The sequence below is a fragment of the Rhinoraja longicauda genome, chromosome 14, assembly GCF_053455715.1.
Source record: "Rhinoraja longicauda isolate Sanriku21f chromosome 14, sRhiLon1.1, whole genome shotgun sequence".
NCBI lineage: Eukaryota > Metazoa > Chordata > Chondrichthyes > Rajiformes > Arhynchobatidae > Rhinoraja > Rhinoraja longicauda.
Genome location: NC_135966.1, coordinates 26,083,824 through 26,111,510, shown reverse-complemented (window position 1 = coordinate 26,111,510; position 27,687 = coordinate 26,083,824). Strand labels below are relative to the sequence as shown.

The 27,687-nt window shown below is 40.3% G+C and overlaps 1 protein-coding gene across 2 annotated transcripts in view; it reads left to right on the top strand.

The window, feature by feature from the left end:
- Positions 1-27,451, top strand: part of nsg2 (neuronal vesicle trafficking associated 2) — a 62,520-nt gene extending 35,069 nt beyond the window's left edge. For both annotated transcript variants that reach the window (XM_078411597.1, XM_078411596.1), the window contains exons 4-5: positions 14,835-14,945; positions 26,244-27,451. In XM_078411597.1, the coding sequence (XP_078267723.1) occupies positions 14,835-14,945; positions 26,244-26,447 (315 nt within the window). In that variant the 3' untranslated portion in view covers positions 26,448-27,451. The remainder of the gene's footprint in view (positions 1-14,834; positions 14,946-26,243) is intronic.
- The last annotated feature ends 236 nt before the right edge of the window (positions 27,452-27,687 follow it).

The following is a 27,687-nucleotide window of genomic DNA, read 5'->3' as shown; positions in this document are numbered from 1 at the left end:
TATATTCTAAATGGGGTTTATTTTTAACTCATAAAATACTAGCAGCTGAAAGGAGGCAAGTGTAGCCTTATTGATGAACTAAATGTATTTGCACTATTTGCAGGTCTAAAGAAGTAGGAGTATGTCTCCCAGTTCCAACATATTTATGTAATTTGGGATCTCTGATTCTCTCACTCCCTCATTACACCCTGTGTGCTTAAAATCAGCTTCTCATCTTTTTCTACAATAGAAACATAGGCTGTCAAGTGAGGAATAAATGTAAAAGAAAAGATCAAGGGTGTTCAGGAAAACCAGACCTTTTGGATTTCATATTTTGAAAACCATTTCCTGTGGATTATCTCTAGCTCCAATCACCACACATTTCCACACAAACACACATACACATCTGCACATTGTCACCAAATCCTAAATAAATAACAGTATCCATGATTCCATGAATATATAGGCCCTGAATCATCTTGTGGTCAAGTATGTACAATGATTATTTGTTTGAATTATAGTTGGATTTAAAAACCTTTAAGAGGTCACTATGAAAATCTATCAGAATATAGTTACATATACTTAAATATTGGGGCTATTGAAATTGCAGCAAACCATGACAATGTTTAATAAGGCTTTTAAAATTAGAAAGAGCTTTGAGATATTGAATAGGAAACAGCAATTTTCTCCGGTGGGAGAACCATTGATGATGGCCATCAATTTAAATGTGTTTTTTGTGAAGAAGTTTCTTTATGCAGAGGGCATGGAGTATTTTATAATAGGCAGTTATTATGACAATCAGCACTCCATCCTTTGAAGAAAAATTGATTAAATATTTGAGTAAAAGATGATGCAATAGATTGGTGAGCGAATAGAACATTAATTTGCTCTAGCAAAGGCTGGCAATGACACAATGGGATGAATAGCTTCATGAGTACTTTGAGCCTCTGTGGTTCTATTATGTTCACTTCCATTGCATCAGACTTATTGGAGTATTATAATTTGTTGGCAAAACTATTTTGCATTTCATTGCCTTTGAAGCTATTCAGTACGGCATGTATATTTTATTCAAGACCTTCAAATAAAATGATTTTATGGTTCCTATTGAAAATATTACATTCTTTAGAAAAAAAATATTTCCAGCTGTCAAGTTCTTGATACTTATGTTTTGGTAAGTTTATTTGACCAGTTCTGGATGAATGTTTTTATCACAATCATAATCATACTTTATTAGCGAAGTATGTTTTGCAACATACGAGGAATTTGATTTGTCATACATCATACCAATAAACCGCAACAAGACACACAAAATACATTTTAACATAAACATCCACCACAGCGACTTCTCCACAATCCTCACTGTGATGGAATGTGAAAAAAAAGTTCATTCCCTTCCCTTCTTTGTTCTCCCGCGGTCAGGGGCCTCGAACTTTCCATTAACGGGATGATCTTGGCTCCCATAGCCTGCGGTTGGGCCCTCCGCGTCTGGGCGATCAAGCTCCCGCATCGGGGGGATCTCAGCTCCCCGCGCTGGGCGATCAGACACCGAGTCGGGGCAAGTCGAACCTCCTGCGACTTTGGAGCTTCCCGACATTAGTCTCGACATTAGTCTCTACCCGAGACGGCGAGCACTTCGATGTTGAAATCTGCAGGCTGCGGTTGGAGTGTCGATCCCAGGCAAGGGATCACAGGCTCCGATGGTAAGTCCATGGCCCCATGGTGGGGCTCAAAGTCAGTCTCGAGCAAGGCCTCCAGCTCCATGATGTTGGGCCGCAGAGTGACTGGAAATATTATCCTGAAAACAATCGTATCTCAGGCAAGGTAAGAGATTTTTTACATATCATTATGAATACTAAGGCTGCATCGTAGAAAAATTAAATCTGAATACCTGAAATGTCCAGTTGGAGTTGTTAAGTTCTTCAAGACTGGATGATGAGGAAAATTTCCAAAGGAGATGAGCAATAGTTTAAAGTCTGGTTTGGCCTTTGACAGCACATTTTCTGGCAGAGCCCCCTAATCAAGATAGCATGTCCAGTAGTAGTTATGAAGTTATCCCAGATTTGTTTCAGCTGAGAACTGGCTTGAAACATACTGAAAGGTCTGAAACTCTAGATAAAAGTAATTGATATTAGAGGCAATTAATTATTTTTGTGTTTGTACAGAAAATCCCATTGTTTCATTAACAATTAAAGATGAAAAATACTTGGACATTTTTTTCAGCCTTGAAAGCTGTGGAGTATAGTTCTATTTGTTTGGGTTAATGTTGAAGTGGAGGCCATTGAAATATCCTTCACTAAACAACGCTGCCTCTGCGGAGTGCCATGGGTTAAGAATTTGCAGTTAAATGATGCATTCTGCTTTTCTTTACATTTATATGATCTTAATCTGATTATCTTTTCATTTCTTTCCTGGTTTTATTTCAAACTCTAACGACTGGACATCTCACATACTAAGAAACCTAAACTGCTGAGTGGGCATTTATATTGATTTGCTTGGCTCTTGAAGGTATAACTTTTTTGTAAGCAATACTAAAATCCTGTGGGAAATCACAATTCACAATTGTGTTGTGCCTTTGGGAGTGGTGCAGTTGCAGAATTGTTAAAATTCAATCCAGAAGCCTTGGTTTATATGATTGGAAAACTTTAGATAATGTTTAGAAAAATAATTTCACAGTATTGAAATTTGGGGGTTAAAAGATGACATAGAAATAACGGTCATATTGAAAATGTTATTTTCACTAGCTATTCCTGGTGAGCAATACAGTTATGGGTCAGATTACCCTGTGGCACCAACACCACGGCTGTCACTGCAACCTGGCCCATTATTTCTAATTTACTGCTGTCAACCTCCTTAAAAAAGTAAACTTTACTCCACCTTTGCAAACCACATTCCCATTTCCAAACCCCTTTCCTCTCAAAGGTTTGCAAAGGTGCTGCGGTCTCAACTTTTCTGTTCATCTTTTCCACGCACTTCTCTTTGTAATTCTGAACCATACCAAGTACAAATTACACCTATTTTGATGATGCAAAGGTTAAAGCATCCATCCTAATTCCTTTCAATAAATCTCCAACTTTGAGATAGACAATAGACAATAGGTGCAGGAGTAGGCCATTCGGTCCTTCGAGCCAGCACCGCCATTCACTGTGATCATGGCTGATCATCCACAATCAGTACCTCTTCCTGCCTTCTCCCCGTATCCCTTGACTCCGCTATCATTAAGAGCTATCTAACTCTCTCTTGAAAACATCCAGGGAATTGGCCTCCACTGCCTTCTGAGGCAGAGAGTTCCACAGCTTCACAACTCGCTGAGTGAAATCGTTTTCCTCATCTCCGTTCTAAATGGCCTACCCCTTATTCTTAAACTGTGGCCCCTGGTTCGGGACTCCCCCAACATCGGGAACATGTTTCCTGCCTCTAGCGTGTCCAATCCCTTAATAATCTTACATGTTTCAATGATCCCCTCTCATCCTTCTAAATTCCAGGGCATACAAGCCCTGTCGCTCCAGTCTTTCAACATACGACAATCCCGCCATTCCAGGAATGGTTGATCACACCATACTTCTCAGTCCAATTGGGTGGGAGTGCCTGCAATTCCTTCTATTCTGATCAGGCCAATGGAATGGATGTATTTGGCACATATTCTGGATAGCAGGCAACAAAAGCTTTTCCCTGTACCTCAATACACGCTACAATAAACTAAACTGAACAATGTCATTGCAGTCCCCAGAGCTTCCTGATAACTGCCCACAGGGCTTGAGTTCAAACTAGGACCGGAGGCATATCAGTCCCTGTCCACACCTCAGACCGTAGTTGAGATCCTGGTCAATTTCCAGAACTAGGCAATGAATATGCACTGCTGAGGAGAGCTTTGTCACTGTATGACACCAGGTTAGAGTAAGGGAAAGTTCAGAGAGAACACCAGAGATATGGGGTCAAGCAAAAAACGGCAGAGGATGAAGGAGTGTGTGAGGTGAGTGACTGAACAAGTGAGAGGCAATGACAAAGAAAGAGAGGGGATAGAGTGGAAGAAGTGGAGTGATGGGCATTTGAAGGAGTGAGTGATGGACTGAGGGGAAATGAGTGAAGGATTGAGGGAGTGTGAGTGGAGGAATGTGGGGGAGAACGAAGGAGTGGGACGCAATGGCTGAAGGAATAAGGAAGTAGTGACTGAAGGAGTGAAGGGAATGAGGGGCCATGAGTGAGGAGGTGGGGAGGGGAGTAAAGGAGTGGGGGAGGCAATGAGTGAAGTAATGAGGGGGATACATTAAATAATGGAGAGGCAGAGGTGAGGGAGTAGGGAGAGAACGACTGAAGGAGTGAAGAGTGAGGATGAGTGAGTAAAGGAGCAAGGGTGGAGTGACTGAAGGAGTGGGGAGGTAGTGAATAGAGAAATGAAGAACTGAGGAAGCAGTGTGTGAAGGGGTGAGTGGGGCTTGAATGGTGTAAGTGAAGGATTGAGTGTGGAGTGAGGAAGGAATGTGGGGGAGGAATGAAGGAGTGGGAAAGGCAATGAGTGAAAGAGTGGGTGAGGCAGTGTCCAAATGAGTGGGGGTGGGCATAAATGGAGAAATGAGGTGGAGTGAGTGAAAGAATGAGGGGGGCAATGTGTAGGAATGAGGGGGCTGTGAGTGGAAGAAGGTCCTTATCAAGGTCACAAATTATCCTTTTGTGACTATGCAAAGGTTAAAGTGTCCATCACCATTCTCTTTGATATATGTCAAACTTTGAGACAGTTGAACCCACCAAACCTCTCAGTGTAGTTGGGTGGATGTGCATTCAACTGTTTTTATTCTGATCAATTTTGTTGAATGGAAATGTGAGGCACATATTCAATACCCTTACAATCCCCAGAATGTTCCTAAAACCAGCCCAGGGTTAGAGGCCAAACCAGGGACCAGAGACATGTTTGATCCTGCCCGAACCTTGAGCCTGAGTTTTGATCCTGGTCAATTTCCAAACTAGGCTAACGTTTTCTGCACTAGTGAGTCATTGTGTTACACCAGGTTACTGTACAGGCAGGTTAAAAGAGAACACCTAAGACACGGGGGAAAGGGTCAAACAAAAGCAACAGAGAATGAAGGAGTGAGGGGTTGAGTGTGTGAAGGAGTAATGGGGAAGTGAATGGGGAGGAGTATGTGTGAAGAAGAGTGTGTGTGAGGGAGGAATAAATAAGGGATAAGTGAATGAAGGAGTGAGGGAGGAGTGAGGAAGTATTGAGAGAAGAATGAATGAGTGAGCGATAGTGAGTTAAGGAATGTGTGGAGAATGAGTGACTGAAGGAGAGAGGGAGATTGAATGGAATAAGTGATGGAGTGAACGGTTAGTGTTAAATGAGTGAGGGGGTAGTATGAAGGAGAGAAGGTGAAGTGAGTGAGGGGAGTGTGAAGGGATCGGAATGTGAATGATGGAGTGAGTATGTGAAAGACTGAGTGAAGTGAGCGAGTAAGGACTGTGTGAAATAAGTGAAATAGTTAGGAGGAGGCTCTGTGAAGGAGTAGGGAGGAGGCACTGACAAGGAGTAAGCTGCAAGTGAGTGAAGGAGTGAGAGGCAGAGTTAAGGACTGGAGGGAAAGACAAGGAGTGAAGGGGAGTGATTGAAGGAGTGGGTAGGGCATGACTGAAGGTATTGGGGGGAGACTATTGGACTGAGTTGAGGAAATGAGTGAAGGAGTAAGGGGTGAGCGAGTGAAGGAATGAGGGGTGAGTGAGGGATGAGTGATTGAAGGAGTGAGGGAGTGAAGCACTCACTGCTCCCTCCTTCACTCTTTCACTCCTTCAGCCACTCACCCCTCACTTACTTACTGGAGTAAGTGGAGTAAGTGAAAGAGTGAGGGGTGAGTGTCTGAAGGAGTGAGAGACAGTGTGAGTGAAGGAGTGATGGAGCAGTGAGTGCCAGCTTGAATGAACTAAGCTCAGTATTTTCCCAGTTAAATATTGATAATTCTGAAGCCATTTTTCTTTGATCCCACCACAAACATGACATGTTGCTGTCAATTCTGTTGTCCTTCTTGGCAACTGTTGAGGCTGATGCTGTCTATTGTTTCACTTGTGTCCCCCATGATGAGCTTTTCTTCACGTTACCACCCCATCGCCAAGATTGCTGATAACTAGCTCTTTAATATTCTGTTAACTTGTTTCTAAAGACTGCTGTCATAGTACAACTCACACAAAAGTCAGTCTGCTTCCTGAACACTATTGGCTCTCCATTATGCAGTGTCTCAGCTTTAAAATTCCCAGCTTTGTTTACAAATCCTACTCTCTGTAATTCTCTGCCCCCTTGAGTTGACATTGGCAGTCATCCTACCAACATTTTACATAACCATGTTCCATCGAATAGTAAACATGGGTTTTGAATTGTAGTCTACATGGTCATCCTCGTTAAATGTTCCATGTTTATTGTTTCCTACCCAGTGCCAAAATCTAATTTGTCATTATGTACGAGGACTTGGCATCGAGTGCACCAGAAATAGCACCAGCAGGATTTTTGACAAATTATCCTATCAGTCTTGGGTATTTCCCTCCAGAAATCCTTGCATTTTCTTCCAATAAATTTGTACTTGCTGAATAAATAATTAGAACAGTTCGGAACAATAGTAAAAGCAAACAAGTAGTGGAAATATTTAGTAGGTCACGCAGTATCTGTGGAGAGTGAAATAGAGCTAATGTTTCAAATTGACGACTGTTTGTCAAGATTAGGGACAGTTGGAAACACACATATTTTGGGCTGCAGAGGAAAGAAAGTGGTGGAAAGAACATGGGGAAATTCTGTGATAGAGAAGAAACTAAGAGTGACTGAATAATGGAAATAGTGGTGGTGTCAGCTGAGAGAGGTGGTAAAGGCTTGTAAATTACAGATGATCTTTCTGGAGGAGATTAAAATAGCAGAGGAAAGAACGAAATGCATGCTGGAACTGAGAGATCCTGAACACTGCAGCTGGTGTATATCCAAAGTAAAAGTGAATGCTAAAAATACCCACCAGCATCTGTGGAGTGAGAAAATTGAGTTAATGTTACAGGTTGAAGACCTTTTAAGTTACGGGATGTAGAACAGGAACAGGCCCTTTAGCCCATGATGTCTGTGCTGAACATGATGCCAAATTAAATGAATCCATTTTGCCTGCAAAGGACCCATAACCGCCATTCCCTGCAGATCCATGTGCCTATCTAAAATACTCTTAAATACTGCTATGGTATCTGCTACCAAATAATAGTCCAATTCATAAGAGCCTGAAAGTTTCAATTATGATTCCAAAAATGTCAAAAGTTTATTTTGTAATAATTTCTCAAAACCATGTCGTCATTTAAATAGATTTGGATGTCATGCTGATTAATAGTGGCTTACCATCTTAATGTAAAGAGTATTCGTTTTACTCAAGTTCTTCTCATGCCATTAACCTGCCGAGTAATACATTTATTTTGCTAGTGGATTTTGGATGAGCAGATTTAATATAGTAAACATAGGGTGTATCTAGTGCTACTCAGGAGGGATTAAACTAAATTGGCAGGGGAATGGGATCCAATGCAGGAGTGAGGGAGTTGAGAGGCTGGACAATGGTATGGAACACGATGCAAGCAAATTCCATAGACATGATATGCAGGAGTACGACAGGGAGCGGGGAAGGGATGTTAGATTAAACTGCATTTACTTTAATGCCAGGGGTCTGACACGTATGGTGGGTGAACTCGGCGTGGATAGGTACATGCGACTGGGATGTTGTAGGCATTAGGGAAACATGGCTAAGGGAGGGATATGACTGGCAGATTAATGTTCCTGGGTACTGGTACTACAGGTGTGTTAGACGTGGAGGTAAAAACGGAGGGGAGTGGCTTTATTAATGAAGATGACTGTCACAGCAGTAGTCTGAGATGACATTACTGATGGTTCATCCAGTGAAGATATGTGGGTGGAGCAGAGAAAGGGGATGGAACTTCCACCTTCCACCTTGTTGGAAGTGTAGTGTAGGCCTGCAAATAGTCAAAGGGAATTAGAAAACAAATAACTGCTGGGAGATTACAGACAGCTGTTAGATTAATAGGGTTGTCATACTAGGGGATTTTAACTTCCCCAATATAGACTGCGACTGCCAACGCCTTAGATGGGGTGGAATTTATTAAATGTCTTCAGGAAAGTTTCCTTTGATAATGTGTAGCGGGATAACAGTATAAGGGAGAGGGCAAAACTTGATCTAATGTGAGGAAATTGGGAAGGGCAGGTGCCTGACTTGTCGGTGGGAGAGCCTTTAGAACCAGCGAGCACTACTTCATTAACTTTAAAATAGTTATGGATGAGGACAGGATGGGCCCATCAGTTAAAGTTCTGAATTGAGGAAAGGCCAACTTTGATGGTTTTCGACAGGAATCAGAGGAAACTGTGGGAAGCTAGAGAAAAAATTGCAGGAGCCCTAGCTGAGAAATATAAATCATTGTTAGACACGGGTGAGGTGCCAGATTACTGTAGGGTGGCTAACGACGTGTCCCTATTTAAGAAGTGTTACAAGGAAAAGCCTGGGAACTATAGACTAGTGAGCCTAAAATATGTGGTGGGTAAGTTACTGGAGAGGATTGTGAGGGATAATATAGGTATCACAAAATGCTGGAGTAACTCAGCTGGTCAGGCAGCATCTCTGGAGAGAAGGAATGGGCGATGTTTCGGGTCGAGACCCTACTTCAGACTGATGTCAGGGGGGGTGGGACAAAGAAAGGATATAGGTGGAGACAGGAAGACAGTGGGAGAACTGGGAAGGGGGAGGGGAAGAGAGGGACAGAGGAGCTATCTAAAGTTAGAGAAGTCAATGTTCATACCGCTGGGCTGTAAGCTGCCCAAGCGAAATATGAGGTGCTGTTCCTCCAATTTGCGGTGGGGCTCACTATGACACTGGAGGAGGCTCATGATAGAAAGGTCAGACTGGGAGTGGGAGGGGAAGTTGAAGTGCTCAGCCACCGGGAGATCAGGTTGGTTAAGGCGGACTGAGCGAAGGTGTTGAGCGAAACGATCGCTGAGCCTGCGTTTGGTCCCGCCCCCCCTGACATCAGTCTGAAGAAGGGTCTCGACCCGAAATGTCGCCCATTCCTTCTCTCCAGAGATGCTGCCTGACCCGCTGAGTTACTCCAGCATTTTGTGATACCTTCGATTTGTACCAGCATCTGCAGTTATTTTCCTACACAACTTGAGGGATAATATAATATATAAATATACACACACATATATATATATATAATATATATGTGCATTTGGATAGACAGAGGCTGATTAGGGATAAAGGGCAAGGTTTTGTGTGTGTTGAATGTATTTTATGAATTTAATTTAATTTCTTGAAGAAACTACCAAGAATGTTGATGAGGGCAAGGCCATAGACATTGTCTAAATGGACTTCAGCAAGGTCTTTGTTACGGTTTTGCATAGCATGTTCTAGAAAATTAGACCTCATGAGATCCAGGGAGAGCTGACTAACTAAATACAGAAGAAGGGTCTCGACCTGAAACATTACCCATTCCTTCTCTGCCTGTCCCTCTGAGTTACTCCAGCTTTTTGTGTCATTGGTCATTAGGCATTGGTGCTGGGCCATTTTTGCCTCTTTCCTCCCCCCCCCCCCCCCCATTTCTTCCCTGTGGCGCACTGGGTGTGCACCCAGTATTTCAACCATCCTCTTCCCTGTTCCCTTCCCTCCACCCCCCTCCACATATACCTTTCTCTGGCTTCACATTTCACTCCTCTTCTCTTTTCTTACACCCTTTTGTCTCCTTTTTCTCGCCAGCCTATGGCCACCCATCTTCCAAACTAAACTTACCAGGCTTTGTCCTGCCTCCATCTTTTTACATCAGTGTCCCCCCTACTATAATCAGTCTGAAGAAGGGACTCGACCCAAAAAATCACCAATCCATGCCCTTCAGAAATGATGCCTGACCCACTGAGTTACTCAAGCACATTTTTTTTGCAAACCATGATCTGCAGTTACTTGTTTCTCCATTGCTGTTTGAGGTTTATCGCGATGATTTAGATGAGAATGTATAAGGCATGATTTGTAAGTTTGCAGATGACATTAAAGTAGGTGGTATCGTAGACTGTGAAGATGGTCATCAAAAAACACATCAGGATCTTGATCAGCTGGGCAGGTGGGTTGAGGAATACTAATGGAATTTAATGGAATTGGTGTGAGGTGTTGCATTTGGGAAGTCAAATCAGGGCAGGGCTTTCTCAGTGGGGAATGTTGTGGGGCAGAGGAATCTAGGAGATACATTGTTACCTGAAAGTGGTGTTACAGGTAGATTGGGTGGTAAAGATGTATTTTGGTACATTGTGTGTAGGAAAGAACTGGAGATGCTGGTTTAAATCGAAGGTAGACACAAAATGCTGGAGTAACTCAGCGGGACAGGCAGCATCTCTGGAGAGAAGGAATGGGTGACGTTTTGGATCGTTTCGTGTCTGAAGAAGGGTCTCGACCCAAAAACCTCATCAAATCCTTCTCTCCAGTGATGCTGCCTGTCCCGCTGAGTTACTCCAGCATTTTGTGTTAACCTTCTTTTGTACGTTGGTCTTTATCAGTCAAGGTATTGAGCATAGAAGCTGGGATGTTATGCTTCAGTTGTACAATGTGTTGGCGAGGCTGCATTTGGAGTATTCAGTTTTGGTCACGTGGACAGGGAAGGTTCAGAGGGATATGGGGCTCGTGCAGGGAAATGCAATTAGCTTAGAGGATCATCTTGGATGGCATAGATGAGTTGGGCTGAAGGGCCTGTTTCCGTGCTGCATGACTCTAAATTCACAAACACCAGTCTCCTGGAATATGAACTAAACAAGAAGAGTACCAAAAAGCAGTTATCCTCAACTGCCCAATTATGCATTCAGATTACTTTAGATAAAACCATTTTGTGGGAGATATTTCCCCTTGAGGTCGTTATACTCATTTAGAAACTGCCTTCCAGTGCTAGCAGTAAATATCCCATAATGGACTCGGAACAAATTTTAGTTTTGAATCCACTGGTGTAATATGTGTTCAGTCGTACTGACCAAAGACAAACATCCAACCATCTTCCTAGCATTTTACAACTTTATAACCCTATTATTTTATTTCCATTTTAATAGCCAAAGGCTGTTTCAATCTCGTGGGTTGTTTATTTTCAGTAATGACATATAAACAGGAAAGTGTAGAGGATTGTAATGCAAGATAAAAGTCAATAATATTTCAACAAATAAAATGACAAATGTTTCACCAAAAAATTGGTTTATTGTTTAATTTTTCATCTGTTAACTGTTCCAATGATCCACATGGGAGATTGGCATGATTTTTCAGTACATATGTGTTTCCAATAGTCACAGAGTCTTATCTTCACTGTTGATAGATGATAAACTATGCTTAGAGAATTATAATTCCAGTTATTTAAAGCATCATGTGACAGAGCACATTTTAATCTTCACCATCAAATGCTTTGAAAATTGATCATATCTAGAATTTCTGTATGCTCCACAGCTAATGTTTCTTCCAAATGGGAAGAAGACCTTGGAAATTGTCAATCTGTACTTAAAATACCTACCCCAGGCAAATAAAGTTCTCCAAGGAAAATGTTCTTCCACATTTATTTTTCCACCCATGGTCTTATTGGACATTGTTTTTTGATGAATTGCATGGTACATTATAAAGCTTAGTGAATTCATGTTTGACTTTTCTTTGGACCTTAAGTGAAGTAATGAAGCCATTTGGATAAGATGGAATTGCCAAATTCTCTATATTATTCCACTCAGAATCTATATTACTTTACCTTGTCTCCTGCCCTGTGGTTTCACTTGGTGTTTGAAGACGTGACAAGCTTACGGTTACAATGATTTCTTCAGCTCCTGTGCTGAAAAAAAATGTTGTTAATTCACTGGAGTACTGATGTTTATTATTAATTAATCCATTATTTTTAAATTTGTGCAATGGATATTTGGAAAGTGGGCAAAGGAGATGAAGGTTCCTTTTACCCCAGTGTACATTACAGGATTATTTTAAAGTATTTGATATTTACTTTAATGTTGCTAGTTGTCCACAATTATTTTAACAGAATTTGTTAACTTATGAATATTCAAATTTAAGTGGTCTAAATGTCAAGCTGATATGCATCTATCATCAAATTTACTGCTTAATTAAAATTTTCAGTACTGAGCTGTCATCATCAGGATGCATTGTGTTTTAATGAATGCAAAAGAAATGGAAGGCCTATTAATCACAACTAATGAGAGAGAGAGAGAGAGAGAGAGAGAGAGAGAGAGAGAGAGAGAGAGAAAGAGAGAAAGAGAGAGAGAAAGAGAGAGAGAAAGAGAGAGAGAGAGAGAGAGATCTCTTGATCAGTTTAAACTAGTATCAGGATTGGCAGAAAGTTAATGATGAAATATAAATTGGATATTTTATGTATTCATTTTAAAGTTCTCCCAGGATAATATGTCTTCATCAAATATTTAAGCAATAAGATAAAGAGTGATTTTGTGTCAGCTAGTCATATTTATTGCCTCCACAAGGATTGTTTTGTGAAGACATAATTTTATTGGAGGACATTAGAGGCTAAGGCCTCAGTCTCATACAATGAATTATTATCTTCCCATCAGAAATATGGACTAAATCGCAGAATTCTCTCCTTAGCAACAATAGTGCAAGAATGGGAGATAGTTTGGGATTAGCTGTCGTGAAGCTGGTCATACTTGAAGGTTGCTGACCTCTTAGCTATTTGCTGCTGACATTTCATAGCTTCTATTAAATAGGTAACAAAAACATTCTGAAGTGCATTTGTTCTGACATATTTTATTTATGAAGTATATCTCACCGTAGAAAGTGACATTTACAGTGTGTATATGATGTGTTTTTATTCTCTCAGTTGCACTCTGATGTCAGAAAAAAATCTATTTATTTGTTGGAAACTATTCTTGCAAAGTCACTTTCCAAATCTGACAGTGTCACTGAAGTGACTGGTGTTCAGTGGGTAAATACTTAACCCTTACTATTGCCATTGAGGACTATTTAAAAAAAAAGAACTGTTTAGTTTGAAGATACTAAACAGTTCCTAATTTAAACAAAAAATGCTTGATGGCAATAGTAATTGAGGATTATTTTTAAAAAATAGGACCTGTTTAGTATCCCTAAACAGTTTGTAATTTTTAAAAATAATCCTCAATGTGCAAAAGTAAGGGTAAAAGTAACTGTTCAATTTTGAAATTCTAATGAATATAAACTATAAATCAGAATCAAATGTTGCACAAAGGGATTATTTGCTTTTGTGCTGACTCAGTCACTTTTAGAATTGATATTCTAAATTTAAAAATAATTTTATTTATAACATTCATGTTGAGTAATAAGCGTGAAAATGACGAGAAAATATATTGTAGAATGACACAGACACTGGAGAAGTTAAAGTGCTACATATTAAATATGGATGTAGTTTTCCAAAGAATCTCCAAGCTTCAGACAGGCAAATTATGAGAGTTTCATTTTCTATTTATGAACGATAGCTTCCCATCAAAAAACAACAATTACCCACTGGTCCTGCAAGTTGCCTCTTACACTCAAGTTCTCAATTTTGTAGACTGATGTAAGACATTGGAGCTGAAATAATAGGGTGTCTTCTGAAACTCTCAGGGGCAGCCTTTAGAAAATTACTTGAACTGAAATACGGAATTCAGGGTTGAGCATTGCAAAGAGGTCCAGAATGGATCTGTTGTGTAGAATCTAATTTCCACTGAAATCTCTTCTAGTGTAGTCAGGTTAAATTTGTTTGCTGGTGTGTGGAACTACAAGGTTTATAATGGTCTCTCAGTTTTATAACCTATTCTGAATGGAATGGCCCCAGAGAATCCAATGGCTCTTTGTTTCTTGCCTAGGCATTCCTTTGCATTTCAATAATGATAGTTTATTTTAAAATCTATGCTTCCTTTTAATGTGTGACCTGTAAAGATAAAATATTTGCCACTGGACAAATATGTCAAATAACAAGACCATTAAGGTGCAGGTAGATGAAAGCCTCATTAAAAGCGAGAAGTTAGGTCTGCTTTTTGACCTGCATGGAAGATGTCATGGAATTTTGTACATACAGTAGGGCTGGTGACAAATGAACCAGGCACGATACTGAAGCAGATCTGGTGGAGGGCAAGAATGTAAGTTCATTAAATCTTTTAAACCTATTTGTGAGCAATGCAAGTGCTTCTGTGAGCTGCGAGTGTGGTTAATTGTAGGTTGTCTGTGAACTTTAGCATGACTTTGATTTTGTATTGAACTGCATAAGCACATGGCGGAAAGTACCCAACCTTTGAAAAGTCAGTCTGAACTTCAAAATGAAATTGTTGAATTAGGTATTATTATGTGCAATCTAAGTTTTCTAGTGTGGTCAGTAAAAAGGGCATGCTTTCAGTGAATAAGTGAGAGATTATAATTCAGGGCACTCTTGTCAAAATTGACTTGTGTATCTTCAGGTTGAACTGTGCAAATCCTTTACGTTGTCACAGAATCAATTTGCAAGATATAATCATCTTATGGGAAGCTCCCATGTAATAGTTTGATGCTGATACAATGGGAATAAGCACACTTAAGATTTGATAAATTATATCCTCCAACATTGTAATTTAAGTTAAAATTGTAAACAGTCTGCCATTGGGCATGATTGAAGGACAGTAAATATTGTTAAGGGAATATTTATTCAAGAAGTCTCAGATTACTGTTGCCTTGTTATTTGGCACTCAGGACCCCTCGTATTGATCAAGCCATAAAATGTGAATATGAGTCATGAAAGCTGTGATAGCAGTATATTAAATTTTAAGATGTTGGATGAACATACCATTGATTTACTAAGAATTACTGAGTTAACACTTGCTTTCACTTTTTCTTGTGTTACAGGTCACCATTCTCATTTTTCTTGCTCTTGCATTTCTTGCCTGTATCGTATTTCTTGTGGTATACAAAGCCTTCACTTACGACCACAGTTGCCCAGATGGATTTGTGTACAAGGTAGGGGTTCAATTTGTAGTAAATCAATCTTGTTCTCAGATTAATAACTGGTAGAATTTGGAGTCACCAGCAGAGCAATGGCTGCAACATGTCAGAATTTCATTATGATTTGCATTATTTGCGGCATAGGAAAGGCACAAAATATGAATTAAAAAACAAATATATCTTGTATCATGTAATTCACTGTCAGAGAAGGAACGTGTGGGGAGAATTCTAGGAATGCACTTTTTACTTTCATTGGAAGAAAGATAATATTTGCATGTTTGTCAGCATAAAATTGATTCAGATCTAATTCTGGGTATAATATAAGAAATAGAACTGGGGCAAGTTTGTACTGTTATTCATTGTGTGACTGAGCTTCTGCCTTAGCACCATTTACCTCCAATATCCCTTTATTCCCTCAATATCACAAAATGAATCAATGATACTCTGGAAAGCCTTATCTATTCAATCCCCCCTCGTAACACTGGAACCTGTCTTCTCTGAATCTGAATGGCAAGTTCATCCCTTCATAGGTATTCAAATCCTCTTGTAATAACGGCTGACATACAATTGGCTTTTCTAATTGCTTGTATTTCTGTTTTATGTGCAACAAAGGTGGATGATCTCACATATTTGCTGCATTTGATCCCATCTGCATGTTTTCGTTCATTCACTCAGCTTGTCTATAACCCCTTGCAACATCTTTTCAATCTTCTTCCTACTCACATACTCACCTAATTTAATAGCATCAGCAAACTTGGAAATATAATATTTGTCCTGAGCCACATCAGTAGTATAGATAGTGAATAGGTGAGACCCAATCATTAATACATAAGACATAGGAGCAGAATTTGGCCTTTTGGCCCATCACGTCTGCTCCGCCATTCGATCATGGCTGATTTATTTTTCCATCTCAACCCCATGTTTTTGCATTCTCCCTGTAATCATTGACATCCTTACTAATCAAGAACCTATCAATCTCCACTTTAAAAATCCCCAATAATTTGGCTTCCATTATGGTCTGTGGCAATGAATTCCATGGATTCACTACCCTCTGGCTAAAGACATTCTTCCTCATTCTTAAGGTATGTCTTTTTATTCTGAGGCTGTGCCCTTTGGCCCTAAACACTCCCACTACTGGACGTATCCTTCCACAACCACTTTATCCAGGCTTTTCATTATTCATGTGGTTTCAATGAGATCCCCCTCAACCTTTCCATACTCCAGTGAGTACAGGCCCAGAGCCTTCAAATGCTTCTCATACGTTAACCCCATCATCTCAGGGATCATTCTCAGGGATCAAACCTCCTCTGGACCCTCTCTAATGGAGCACATCCTTCCTCACATATGGAGCCCAAAACTGCAGTTATTTGTGTCTTTTTCAATGATAACATGCACAGTTGTTTAATTCCCCTGACTATAAATTCTTGCATTCTTATCTGTAAAGGGCTCGCGTTTGCCCTTACTGAACCTTTTCATTTTAAATATCTACAGAAGTATTTATAGTTTAAAAAAAAATGTTTTAATGTTTCAGGCCAATCCTCTCTCATATCCTTTATTTTTTTAATCAATTTCTTAGTCCTTATTTTGCTGAGTTCTAAAGTGTTTATAATCCCCAGGCCCATTGGTATTTTTGCAACATAAGCATCTTGAATTTATGCCATTTTCATTTTGTTTGTCAGTCACAGATAAATCATTTTTCCTTTTGAGGTTTTGCATTTTTAAGGTATTGCATTTGCAAAGCAATGTTAGAAATTTGCTTTCTGCTTATCAAACTATTCAAAGTTTTTAAAGGGCTGAATGGTAAAAAATATTGGCTTGAAATTTCCTTGACTGTAAATAGTGTGACATAAGAGCAATGGGATAAAATGTGTGTACTGAAATGTTTTGCCTCATCATAAATCATGGGATCAGCTAGTTTTGATAACACAGAATATGAATCCTATCTGTAGGAGACCCTGTATCCTGTAAAATTCTGGAAGGAATGGACAAAGGCTGGTATCATTGTTTAAGAAGTATTCAGTGTATGCTGTTGTAGGATTGAGAGGAATATAGAACACACAACAGTACAGCACAGGAACAGGTCCTTCAGCACACCATGTCTGTCCTGACCATGATGCCAGTCTAAACTAATCTCACCTGCCTGCATGACAGCCATATCTCTTTATTTCCAGCCTGTTCATGTGTCAAAGAGGAAGTAAAATACTGCAACAGATGGGAAAATATGTATTTTTCTTGAAAGGTTGAGATGAAATTCAAGGGAATGAGGAATGCTGTGAAGAAAGTCATGCAATATAGCAGCATGTTTTATGTGAACATTGTGGCAATGGCTTTGAGTAAGCTGACCGAGAGGAGCCTGTAAGACAAGATATTCATTCCATCTGTCTTTACCTAGTTGCATAAGTAGCCAATGGAAAGATTTTTGTCATTTATATAAATTAGGTATTCACATTGGGGGTGCCTGATTGCACATGTTTCATTAACCCTTGCAGTCGTAGGAATCTTGTAACTTTGAGAAATGTAATGGTTCTTTTAATCATTTGAATCAAAGCACTGTTGATGCAGCAATCTCTCAACTTCAAAGTGAATAATGGGTATCTGCTATGGTATGCTGCTGTCAGCACCCTTGACCAAGGCATTTTAATTGTGCTTCCTATCGATCTTAGCTCTTGAAATGCAATACTTCCCATGCGCGATGCAGATTGTAGGATGAAGCTTTGAAAATAGGTGATGGAAGAGAGTCATATAACACAGAAGCACTAAAGCCTAATTCTCCATGCTGACCAAGATGCTCATATAAACTGGCTTCCTTTACCAGCGTTTTATCCACATCCCTCTAAACATTTCCTTTCCATGTACCTGTCCAATTGTCTTTTAATTGTTGCTATGATCCTTGCCTCAACCACTTTGTCTGGCAGCTCATCCCATGTATGTATCAGCCTGTGTGTGAAAAGTTGCCCCTCAAGTTAATCTTTCTCCTCTCAGCTTAAAGAACACTTGATGCTTCCTAATTCTGCCGTAAGTGTGGGTATTGTTTTAACTAAGTTTGAAACTCCATTGAAGCTTTGGAGCAGTGCTGCTGCAGTGGAGCCTTTGAGCTGCCAAACGTTCCAGCCAGCTTCAGTACATTTGACATGTTAGGTCTGTTCCAACATCAGAATTTCCAGACTTTGTCTGTTACTTATCAGTGCCAAAGTCACAAAATCCGAGGTCTTCAGTTACATTAAGTATGTCCGCACCTGACGAGGTAATTTTTCAAAGATGTAATGTATCATTGAAATTTTTTTCACACTAACATCTAACAATAGAATCACACCACAATTTATTTATGAATTAGCTATTAACACCATAGTTGGCTTATAGTTTGGTGACATATTGCTCTGTACCTGTGAAGAGACGATTAACACCAATTTCTGAAGAATATACTTAAATAAAGCAAGCCGAATCATAACACAAACCACAATCCTAACGGGGAAAAAAACTGAATAAAATACAGGGAGTCAAGACACATCATTGATGATCATGGACCAACCGATGTGGTAAAAGTAGATTCCTGCAGCTTATCTTTACTAATTTCATCATTACTCCGCAAGACTTGATTCTCCCCAACTAATTTCCAGAGTAATCTGAACAAAACATTTTTCATCTCTGCTCACACCTCCCATCAGTCAACCTCCTGTATATAGGCGAGACGAAACGCAGCTTGGCGATCGTTTCGCTGAACACCTCCGCTCAATCCGCCTAAACCTACTTGATCTCCAGGTCGCTCAACACTTTAACTTCCCCTCCCATTCCCGCACTGACCTTTCTGGCATGGGCCTCCTCCATTGTCAGAGTGAGGCCCAGCACAAATTGAATGAACAACACCTTTTATTTTGTTTGGGTCGCTTACACCCCAGCGGTATGAACATTGACTTCTCTAACTTCAAGTGGCCTTTGCTTTCCCTCCTTCCCCATCTCCTTCCACTTGTTGTCCGCTCAATATTTTTATTTGCTTACCACAAAAGAGTTTTATATAAAAGAGGTCCTGAACAATATAATTGCTGTTTCGGCTAAAATCAATTTTTTTTGTGAATGAACTAAAGTGCTGAAATGTCATGGGCTGAGTCTTAACTCCCATAAATGGCAACAATGATGTCATATCACTAATTCAAATGTGAAATGCTCAAAACAGAAACCAGCACACTCTCAATGTGGCAATACTTAAGTACGGTTTGTATTGAAAATGGAACATACAATTGAAAGTTCTGCACAATAATTTCCAGTTCAAACACGTCAAGGGTTAGATGCAAAGTTTGCTCAAAGGTTGTAATAAAAATGCTTTTCTTCATTTTAACAAGTCATTTGATTTGTACCATGCGCCGTTGTGTTTCCTGGTCTTGGGGAAAGCTGGGAGATGAAAGAAAGGGTGGACTGAAAACATGAAGCAAGCTCCTTTGCAAAATTGCTTGTGAGCCAGGAAGAGCAGGATGTTTCTCAAAGGCCAGCAAGCTACCTAGAACACCTTACTGACTCGCCCTCCCTGCCGCCTGAGACATCTCTCTTCCTGACCATCGCTGGCCCGTGATTGTGCATTTCACCAATGATGTTAACAGCAGCCTTGTACTTTTGTATACATTTATTGGATGGTGGTGTTGCTGGCAAGGCCAGTGTTCATCAACCATTCCTAATTGCCCTTGGAGAAAGGCACTGACCCATTTTCTGGTAACAGCACAATGTCGGTGTGGAAGGAGTTCCAGCATGGTTATAGTGAAGGAAAGGCCATGTATTTCCAAGATGGGATGATGTGCAAGTTGAAGAGGAACTTGCAGGTGGTGGTATTCTCTTGCAGCTCCTGTTCTTTTTCTTCATAACAATGTCTGCACGTTTGGAAGGCACGGGCAGCATTGTCAGGGCAAATAACTGCAATACACTTTGTAGGTGGTGCACCTTGCAGTTAGAGAGGTACCATTTTTTTAGAATGGTGGTCGATGTGCCAATCAAGTGGGCTACTTCCTCACTGATGCCCATTGACTTCAGCTTTACCAGGCTCCTTGATGCCACACACTGTTTTGGACTGTGCTGAATTTCTTTAGTTGGAGCTACTCTCATCCACACAGCTGGAGAGTACTCCATCACTTCCCTGACTTTGGCCTTTTAGATATTGGAATTACTTCTGGGTGTGAGAATGTCAGTCACTTGTCACAGGGTACCTTGCCTTTAACTTCTTGTTGTAACCACAATATGCCATTAGACCTGTTGAGTTTCTAATCATTGACAGCCCCAGGATGTGATGTTGTGGGAGTCAGTGATAGTAGTAATATATTGTCTCAAAGTTAAGTGTTTAGATTTGTCTGGCACTTCAGTGGCATGATCTTACGTACAACTTATCAAACTAAGTGGAACGTTATCTAGTTCACGATGCACGTGGGTGTAGATTGCGTCACTTGTTGGGCAGTTGAACATTGTGCAGTCATTGGTGAAGGCACCCACTTCTTACCTTACTGTGGGTTATTATTGAAGCAGAGGACAGTGATGTCCTGGGCTGGGATGATTGATTTCCAGCAGCCACAATCATCTTCCTATGCATGAGATATGACGACATCGGTCTGCTTCCAAATTGATGCCCACTGACTTCAGCTTTACCAGGGTCCTTGATGCCACACTCTGTCAACTCCTGCCTTAATGTCAAGGGCAGTCACTTTCACCTCTATTCTGATATTCAGCTCCTTGGTTCATGTTCAGACCAAGATAGTGATGAATTCTGAAGCCAAGTAGTGCTGACAAAAATCTGAGCATCAATAGATTAATGGGGACTAGGTAATGTTTGATAGCACGAGTGATGATATCTCCTATTGCTCTGCAGATGAATGCCAGCATTGTAACTTACTGGTTGGCGGTACAGCAAGTTCAAGAGTACAGGTCTTCAGAACTACAGGCAGAATGTTATTTGGCTCCACAACCTCAGGAGCGTCTAGGGCTCCTAATTGTTTCTTGATATCATGAGAAGTGGTTCAAATTGGGTGAAGACTGGATTTAGAATTGATAGGGATGTGGATCATCCACTTGGCATTTCTGGCAGAACTTGGCTGTAGGTACTTCAGCCTTTTGCATCCACCTCACCATCACTGAGGATGTGAACGTTCTTTGTTTCTCTCATATCTCCCCACCTCCCATCAGTTTGTTTTTCATCTGATCCTTTGTTCATTCTGTTGAGTGCTGCAATTGCTGTTCAACACAACTGTAATTCTGTGTCCAGTTTTATCAGGTTGTCTCATTTTTGGGTATGCCTAGTACTGATCCTGGCACAAACCTCCTCTTTCCAGGGTGATCCCCTGCTCTGACTGTAATGGTGATTGAGGGATATGTGTACCATGAATATGCAGATTATGGTACTCTGCAGCTGCACGGCACAAATGGATACCTAGTTCTGAGCTGCCAGCTCAGTTCTACATGCATCTCCTTTGCATCATTTTGTATGGTACTGCAATAGTGCTAGTGTCCTCAGCATGAAGATGGGATTTTCTCTCTGACGATTGCGCAATGATCAGTTTCTACCATTGTTGTAATGGAGGGGTGCAATGGGTAGAATGAGGAGGAGGACATTTATGTCTCATGCTTATTCACTCACGTATGTGAGTCTGGCAAAAGCATCTTGCAGAACTCGGGTATCTTGGTCAGTGGTGGTACTATCAATTCATTCATGGAGATCGATATTGAAGCTCCCCTCCAGGAGTATATTTACTTTTGATGCTTTAATGATGTTTTCTTCCTTAGAATAGGTGGTGTGAAAAAAAGGAGAAAAACAAAGAAAAGAACAGTATTGATAGAAATTATGGAAGGGAAGGGTCAAAGGTGAGAGAGGTGGATGAGGGAGAGGACCCCATAAAGCTAGTTTACTGGAAGGAATCCGGTTGAATGACTTTGTGACACCATTAATCAGGATTTTCTGCAATTGAAAAGGAATGCCCAAATATCATATGGGAAGTGCTGAGATAGACAGCATCCACCCCCAACACCTTAACTGGCCATCCATCAAGCTCGGCTCTATTTGTTCCTCCCCTGACCGCAGCCTAGTCTTACAAGTACACCATAATCGTGGCTACACCCCTACTCCGAGCATTGTAACTCACTCACCTAATGCTTCCACCTGCACCCTCAGGCTTTGGCATTGAAGGCATTCCGACTACTTCTGTCAATCAGGTTGTTTCTGGGTACAGTGTAAGTCTGCCGCATAAAACCAGGGCATTAAATCCTGCAAGAAATTTAGGAAACTTGTTTCCCAACTTCTTAACACTCACATGCACAGAACTTGAATTTATCCGTAAGTCCAGTCCACCCTGAAGGAGAGGAAACTGATGGTTCCACAATATCATGAGAAATTGGAAAAAAAACATATATATCTAAGATAGACACAAAACGTTGGAGTAACTCACCTAGACAGCCAGGATTTCTCTAGAGAAGGAATGGGTGATGTTACGGGTTGAGACCCTTCTTCAGACTGAGAGTCAGGGCAGAGGGAGACTGGGCGGCACGGTGGCGCAGCGGTAGAGTTGCTGCTTTACAGCGAATGCAGCGCCGGAGACTCAGGTTCGATCCTGAGTACGGGTGCTGTACTGTAAGGAGTTTGTACGTTCTCCCCGTGACCTGCGTGGGTTTTCTCCGAGATCTTCGGTTTCCTCCCACACTCCAAAGACGTACAGGTATGTAGGTTAATTGACTGGGTAAATGTAAAAATTGTCCCTAGTGTGTGTAGGATAGTGTTAATGTGCAGGGATCGCTGGGCGGCGCGGACTTGGTGGGCCGAAAAGGCCTGTTTCCGCGCTGAATATATATGAGATATGAGATATGAGAAGGGTAAGATGTGAAAATGGCAGATCAAAGATTAAGAGCTGTGATGTAATGGCTGTATTAAATTCATGATCCTTAATAAATGAATATTGGGCACAAAACAGGTTAATTTTGTAAATTATTTGAAACAAAACATAAATGTAAATGAGTAGGATGGAACTGCAGATGGCAGTTTAAACCGAGGATAAGACACAAAAGCTGAAGTAACTCAGTGGGTCAGACAGCTTCTCTGGAGAAAAGGAATAGGTGATGTTTCGGGTCGAGACCCTTTTTCAGACGTAAATGTAAATGATATTGACATATTCTGATTTGTTAATATATTTTAGATGGTTCAGGTATTGTATAATTGAACAAGGATGGCAGCTTCCTAACTGGCTGATTATAAACTAAAATGATTTTTAACTCAGTGGTTTACCTCTTGCTGATTCTCAGCAATTATATGCTACATTTCCCATCTGTGTAATCACATTTAATTCTTGTTGATTTTACATCATTGAATTATGTCATTTCAAATTAAACTAGGTTGCAGTTTCTGCCGTGTTATTTAGCTGAGTGAACTGATGATGTCACAATCAATAGCCACTAGGATATTAAATGGAAGAATAAAAAAATTATAGGGTGTGCTTTAGGAAAGGTGCACAGTTGTATTTATGCAAGGCAAAATGAGTAAAGAAAGCTGCACGAATGTTCTATTCCTTTGTGGAATTAACAGATTGTACATTCTTACGTTTTTTTCTTTGATCAGCAGCAGGTTGCAATAGGTTTGGCCTGCCGAATTATTAGTTTAGTTTAGAGATACAGCGTGGAAACAGGCCCTTCGGCCCATCGAGTCTACCAGTGATCCTTGCACATTAACACTATCCTACACAGATTAGGGACAATTTACATTTATATGAAGCCAATTAACCTACAAACCTGTACATCTTTGGAGTGTGGGAGGAAACCAAAGATCTCTGAGAAAACCCACTAGGTCACGGGGAGAACGTACAAATTCCGTACAGACACCACCCGTAGTCGGGATCGAACCCAGGTCTCCGGTGCTGCAAGCGCTGTAAGGCAGCAACTTTACCGTTGCGCCACTGTACCGCTCTTAAAAAGTAAAAACATTTTGTGTTGCATCGATTGATTTTGTTGCAGTACAATGATAAATACGTTAAAATCTCACCATGGCGAACTATAAAACTAGATTAAATAAATCTGCTAATTTCCAGGCAAGTACCAAAAAGATATCTGTGAAAAAAGACAGAATGTTGTAAAATCCAAATAGGGTGACCAACATGCTTCAGTGAACCCACTGACACTACCCATGAGGCTCTATGATCTGACACCATTCTGATACCTTTGCTGAACTTAAGAAAAAAAAACTGCACCTTTGAAGATAATTTAGGATGTACAATGCATGTGGCATTACCTGTGCCACTCACCTTCCAAATGCAAGTTTCAAAGAGGATTAGGAAACTATAATCATATCTGCCAATGACTGTTGGAATAGAATTTATATAATACAAAATGTAGACAATTCGTTTTGCAGCATAGGTTTTTGGCTTTCCAATATAACACCCGGCACAGGTTCTGTCGACTGGAACAGACTTGAAGATTTTGGTTTGACTGAAACCATTTATCTTTTACTTGTTCGGACCCATGCAATTTTGACAAAAGATTTAAATACCCTATCACAGATGTAAGCTTATTTCATGCTGTTGGTGGGGACATGTTCATATCTTCAGTTCAGTGCTGGTCAAACAAGACCTTTGTCCCTCCATTTTTTAATCTACTTTCTGTCCTGTGATCCTTCCTGTGAGGTAGTTCCACAGGCATCAAGCATTCTCTGATACTTTTGTGCACTTCTCCTATCTTGGCAAAAAATGTTAGTAGATAATTCAGATGTGGAAGTTATGGGATAATTAAATTTGTTGCTTTTTTCACTTGGGGACCATATGGACATGTCAACAAAGAATGCTGGCCAGCAAGTAAGAGTAAGATTTCATGTTAGACACAAAATGCTGGAGTAACTCAAAGGGACTGGCAGCATCTCTGGAGAGAAGGAATGGGTGTAGTTTCAGGTCAAGATCCTTCTTCAGACTAGAGTGAGGGGAATGGGAAATGAGAGATATAAGATTTCATGTTGATCTTACCATCACAACTAAAGCTGCCTGAGGATAACTATAGCATCTCTATGATTTTCCTGGCTGACATGAACTGGCTGAGGGATTTGAACTGCAACCTGCCTAACTTGCTCGCTGACCTTTCACTTGTTCCGTGTTGCCCTCCAGAACTACATCAACTTTAAGAAAGGAACCTTTGCAAGGTCATATTTAAACAGGGTTTTACTTGAGGTTTTATTTTGGGCAGTAGAGAATATTCACAAATAAAGGATAATTGTGGGCGGCACAGTGGCGCAGCAGTAGAGTTGCTGCCTTTCAGAGTTTGTACGTTCTCCCTGTGACTCCATGGGTTTTCTCTGGGTGCTCCGGTTTCCTCCCATATTCCAAAGACATACAGGTTTGCAGGATTAATTGGCTTCGGTAAAAAATTGTAAATTGTCTGTAGTGTAAAGGATAGTGCTTGTGTGTGGGGATCGCTGGTTGGTGCGGACATGGTGGGCTGAAGGGCCCGTTTCCATGCAGTATCTCTAAACTAATCTCTGAACTAAACCATGTTCAAGGTAAATCCATGCTGCTGGGCAGCAAATAGCCATGTTTGGACATAACAAAATAAGAGGTAAAATTAAGGAGCAGGTTATTCAGCTCTCAAGCCTGCTCTTCCATTTGATAAGATAAACTAATATTTGGTTTTAAGATACAACATAGAAACAGGCCCTTTGGCTCACAATGTTTCTATGTTGTCTCACCTTCTCATCCACTCCTTACGCACTAGGGGCAATTTACAGAGGACAATTAACCTCTAAACCCACACATCTTTGGGATGTGGAAGGAAACCAAAACACCTGGAGTAAACCCACATGGGGAACATGCAAACTCCGCACAGATAGCACGAGGTCAGGATAGAACCCGGTTCTCTGGTGCTGTTGGATTTAACTCCACTTTTCTGCTTAATCCACATAGCCCATGATTTTCCGTAATCTTCTTGACTACAAGTGAACTACGCTTCATTCATATTTTTGACAGCCAATACTTAAAATGTAAAGATAAGTAGTTGTGCAGAGGGGAAACTCTGACTAACAAGTTGATGAATTATGTTCTCCTTTCACCTTATCTTGTTACAATGAATATATGGCTACCTCAATCAATCAAGTAAGTAACAAAGGGCATCACTCTCAGTTTAAGTATGATTTTCTCCATGGCTCTGGCACTTCACTGGGAAATGTTTTAGCTAGATTAAAGGAGGTACATATCCATACAAGTATGTTACCTAAAGCCTAATTAGTAATGTAATGCTTTTTCATATAAAATATACATATATTTCTTGTAAATAATATGTAAAACCAAGCAAGAAATGTTAATTATATATATTTTTTCCCGGCAGCATAAACGCTGTATACCAGCATCTCTTGAAGCCTATTACTCAGCACAAGATTCTACTTCCCGAGGGCGGTTCTACACAGTCATCAGCCATTACAGTCTGGCTAAACAAACCACCTCCCGATCAGTTTCTCCATGGCTGCCTGCTGCATCTGCTGAGAAACCAGCGGAACATGATTCAAAATCCTCAACCAGTGATAGTCACTGAGCAACTTCACCTGTGGTGATGTTTTTCTAAAACATAAAACCAAGTAAAAGGTGTTAAGGTTGCTAATAATGGGACCGTTGTTGCAGTTCCAAAAAGAAGCAGAATTTGGAACATACGATAGTTGTTTCTTTTGTCCCTTGTCTTTGTTGATTTGTAATTGATTCTGAAGTTCTTTTGTACAAAGGCATGTTTGGTGTTGCTGCAGTTCATATTATAAACTCATTTTTAAATAGGTAACTCGAAGAAACATTTTGTCAATGACTTCTTATTGTTTGATTGAATTTCAAGGATAATCTCACCAAGTATCCAGTGAGTTTCTTCTCCTGCAGACTTAGGCAGTACGCACTTAATCATACTTTGGAATAGAGCATTTCCCGCATGAACGGTTTAAGTGCATGAAATTTTGCACGTTTAGCTGACGTGTACACTATTAATCATATGATGTTTCACTTTCATGGCTGCACTTTTCTAGAAGTAAAACAAATGAGATAAGCTTATGTAACACAGCTTTTGGTTGAAGAGCAGTTGATAACACATTTCCCCTTCACCTGCAGGCGCTTGGGTGTTCTGCAGTTTCTGCGTTCAATAACAATGCTAATGCTTGGGAAACGATAAAGTGATTAACTGTTGTACATATGTCCTTATTATTAAGGGACACAGTATGGGGATTTAAGCATTAAATTTCACATGAATTATCAGATGTGTAGCTGAAGCTTGGTAGAGAATTGTAATTAGTATTTAACACAAGTGCAGTACCATCTTTCTCATGTTTTCACATGTAATATTTCATTGTCAAGTGTTGATTTTCAGCTAATGTAAAAAAATGAATAATTTATAACTCCTTGTGGTGTATTTCTGTCACTATCTAGCAGGAACTAAAGTATTTTTGGTTGTGTTTCTTGGGATTTTTCCGATGAAGAAATAAAGCTAGATGTGTCTGACATTTTCAATCTATTTCTGTTGGATTTTCCGCTGTTCACAAATAAAACAAATTCAGCAAATAATTTATCATCCACTTTTATTGACTGTGGCTACACTGAGTGACTGTGCATTTTTGCAGTGCTATTCATATCTGATCTTTCTTAACTGCAGATCATCAGATACATGAAACGCAACTAATTTTCACCAGTTGTTTTCAGGTCTGAGAATAGTACAGATGAGCCTATGTAAGAATACTTGGTGAACTCTTGATAATCTTTTTATCGATCTTTTCTATCATAAACAGGCAATACATACATTC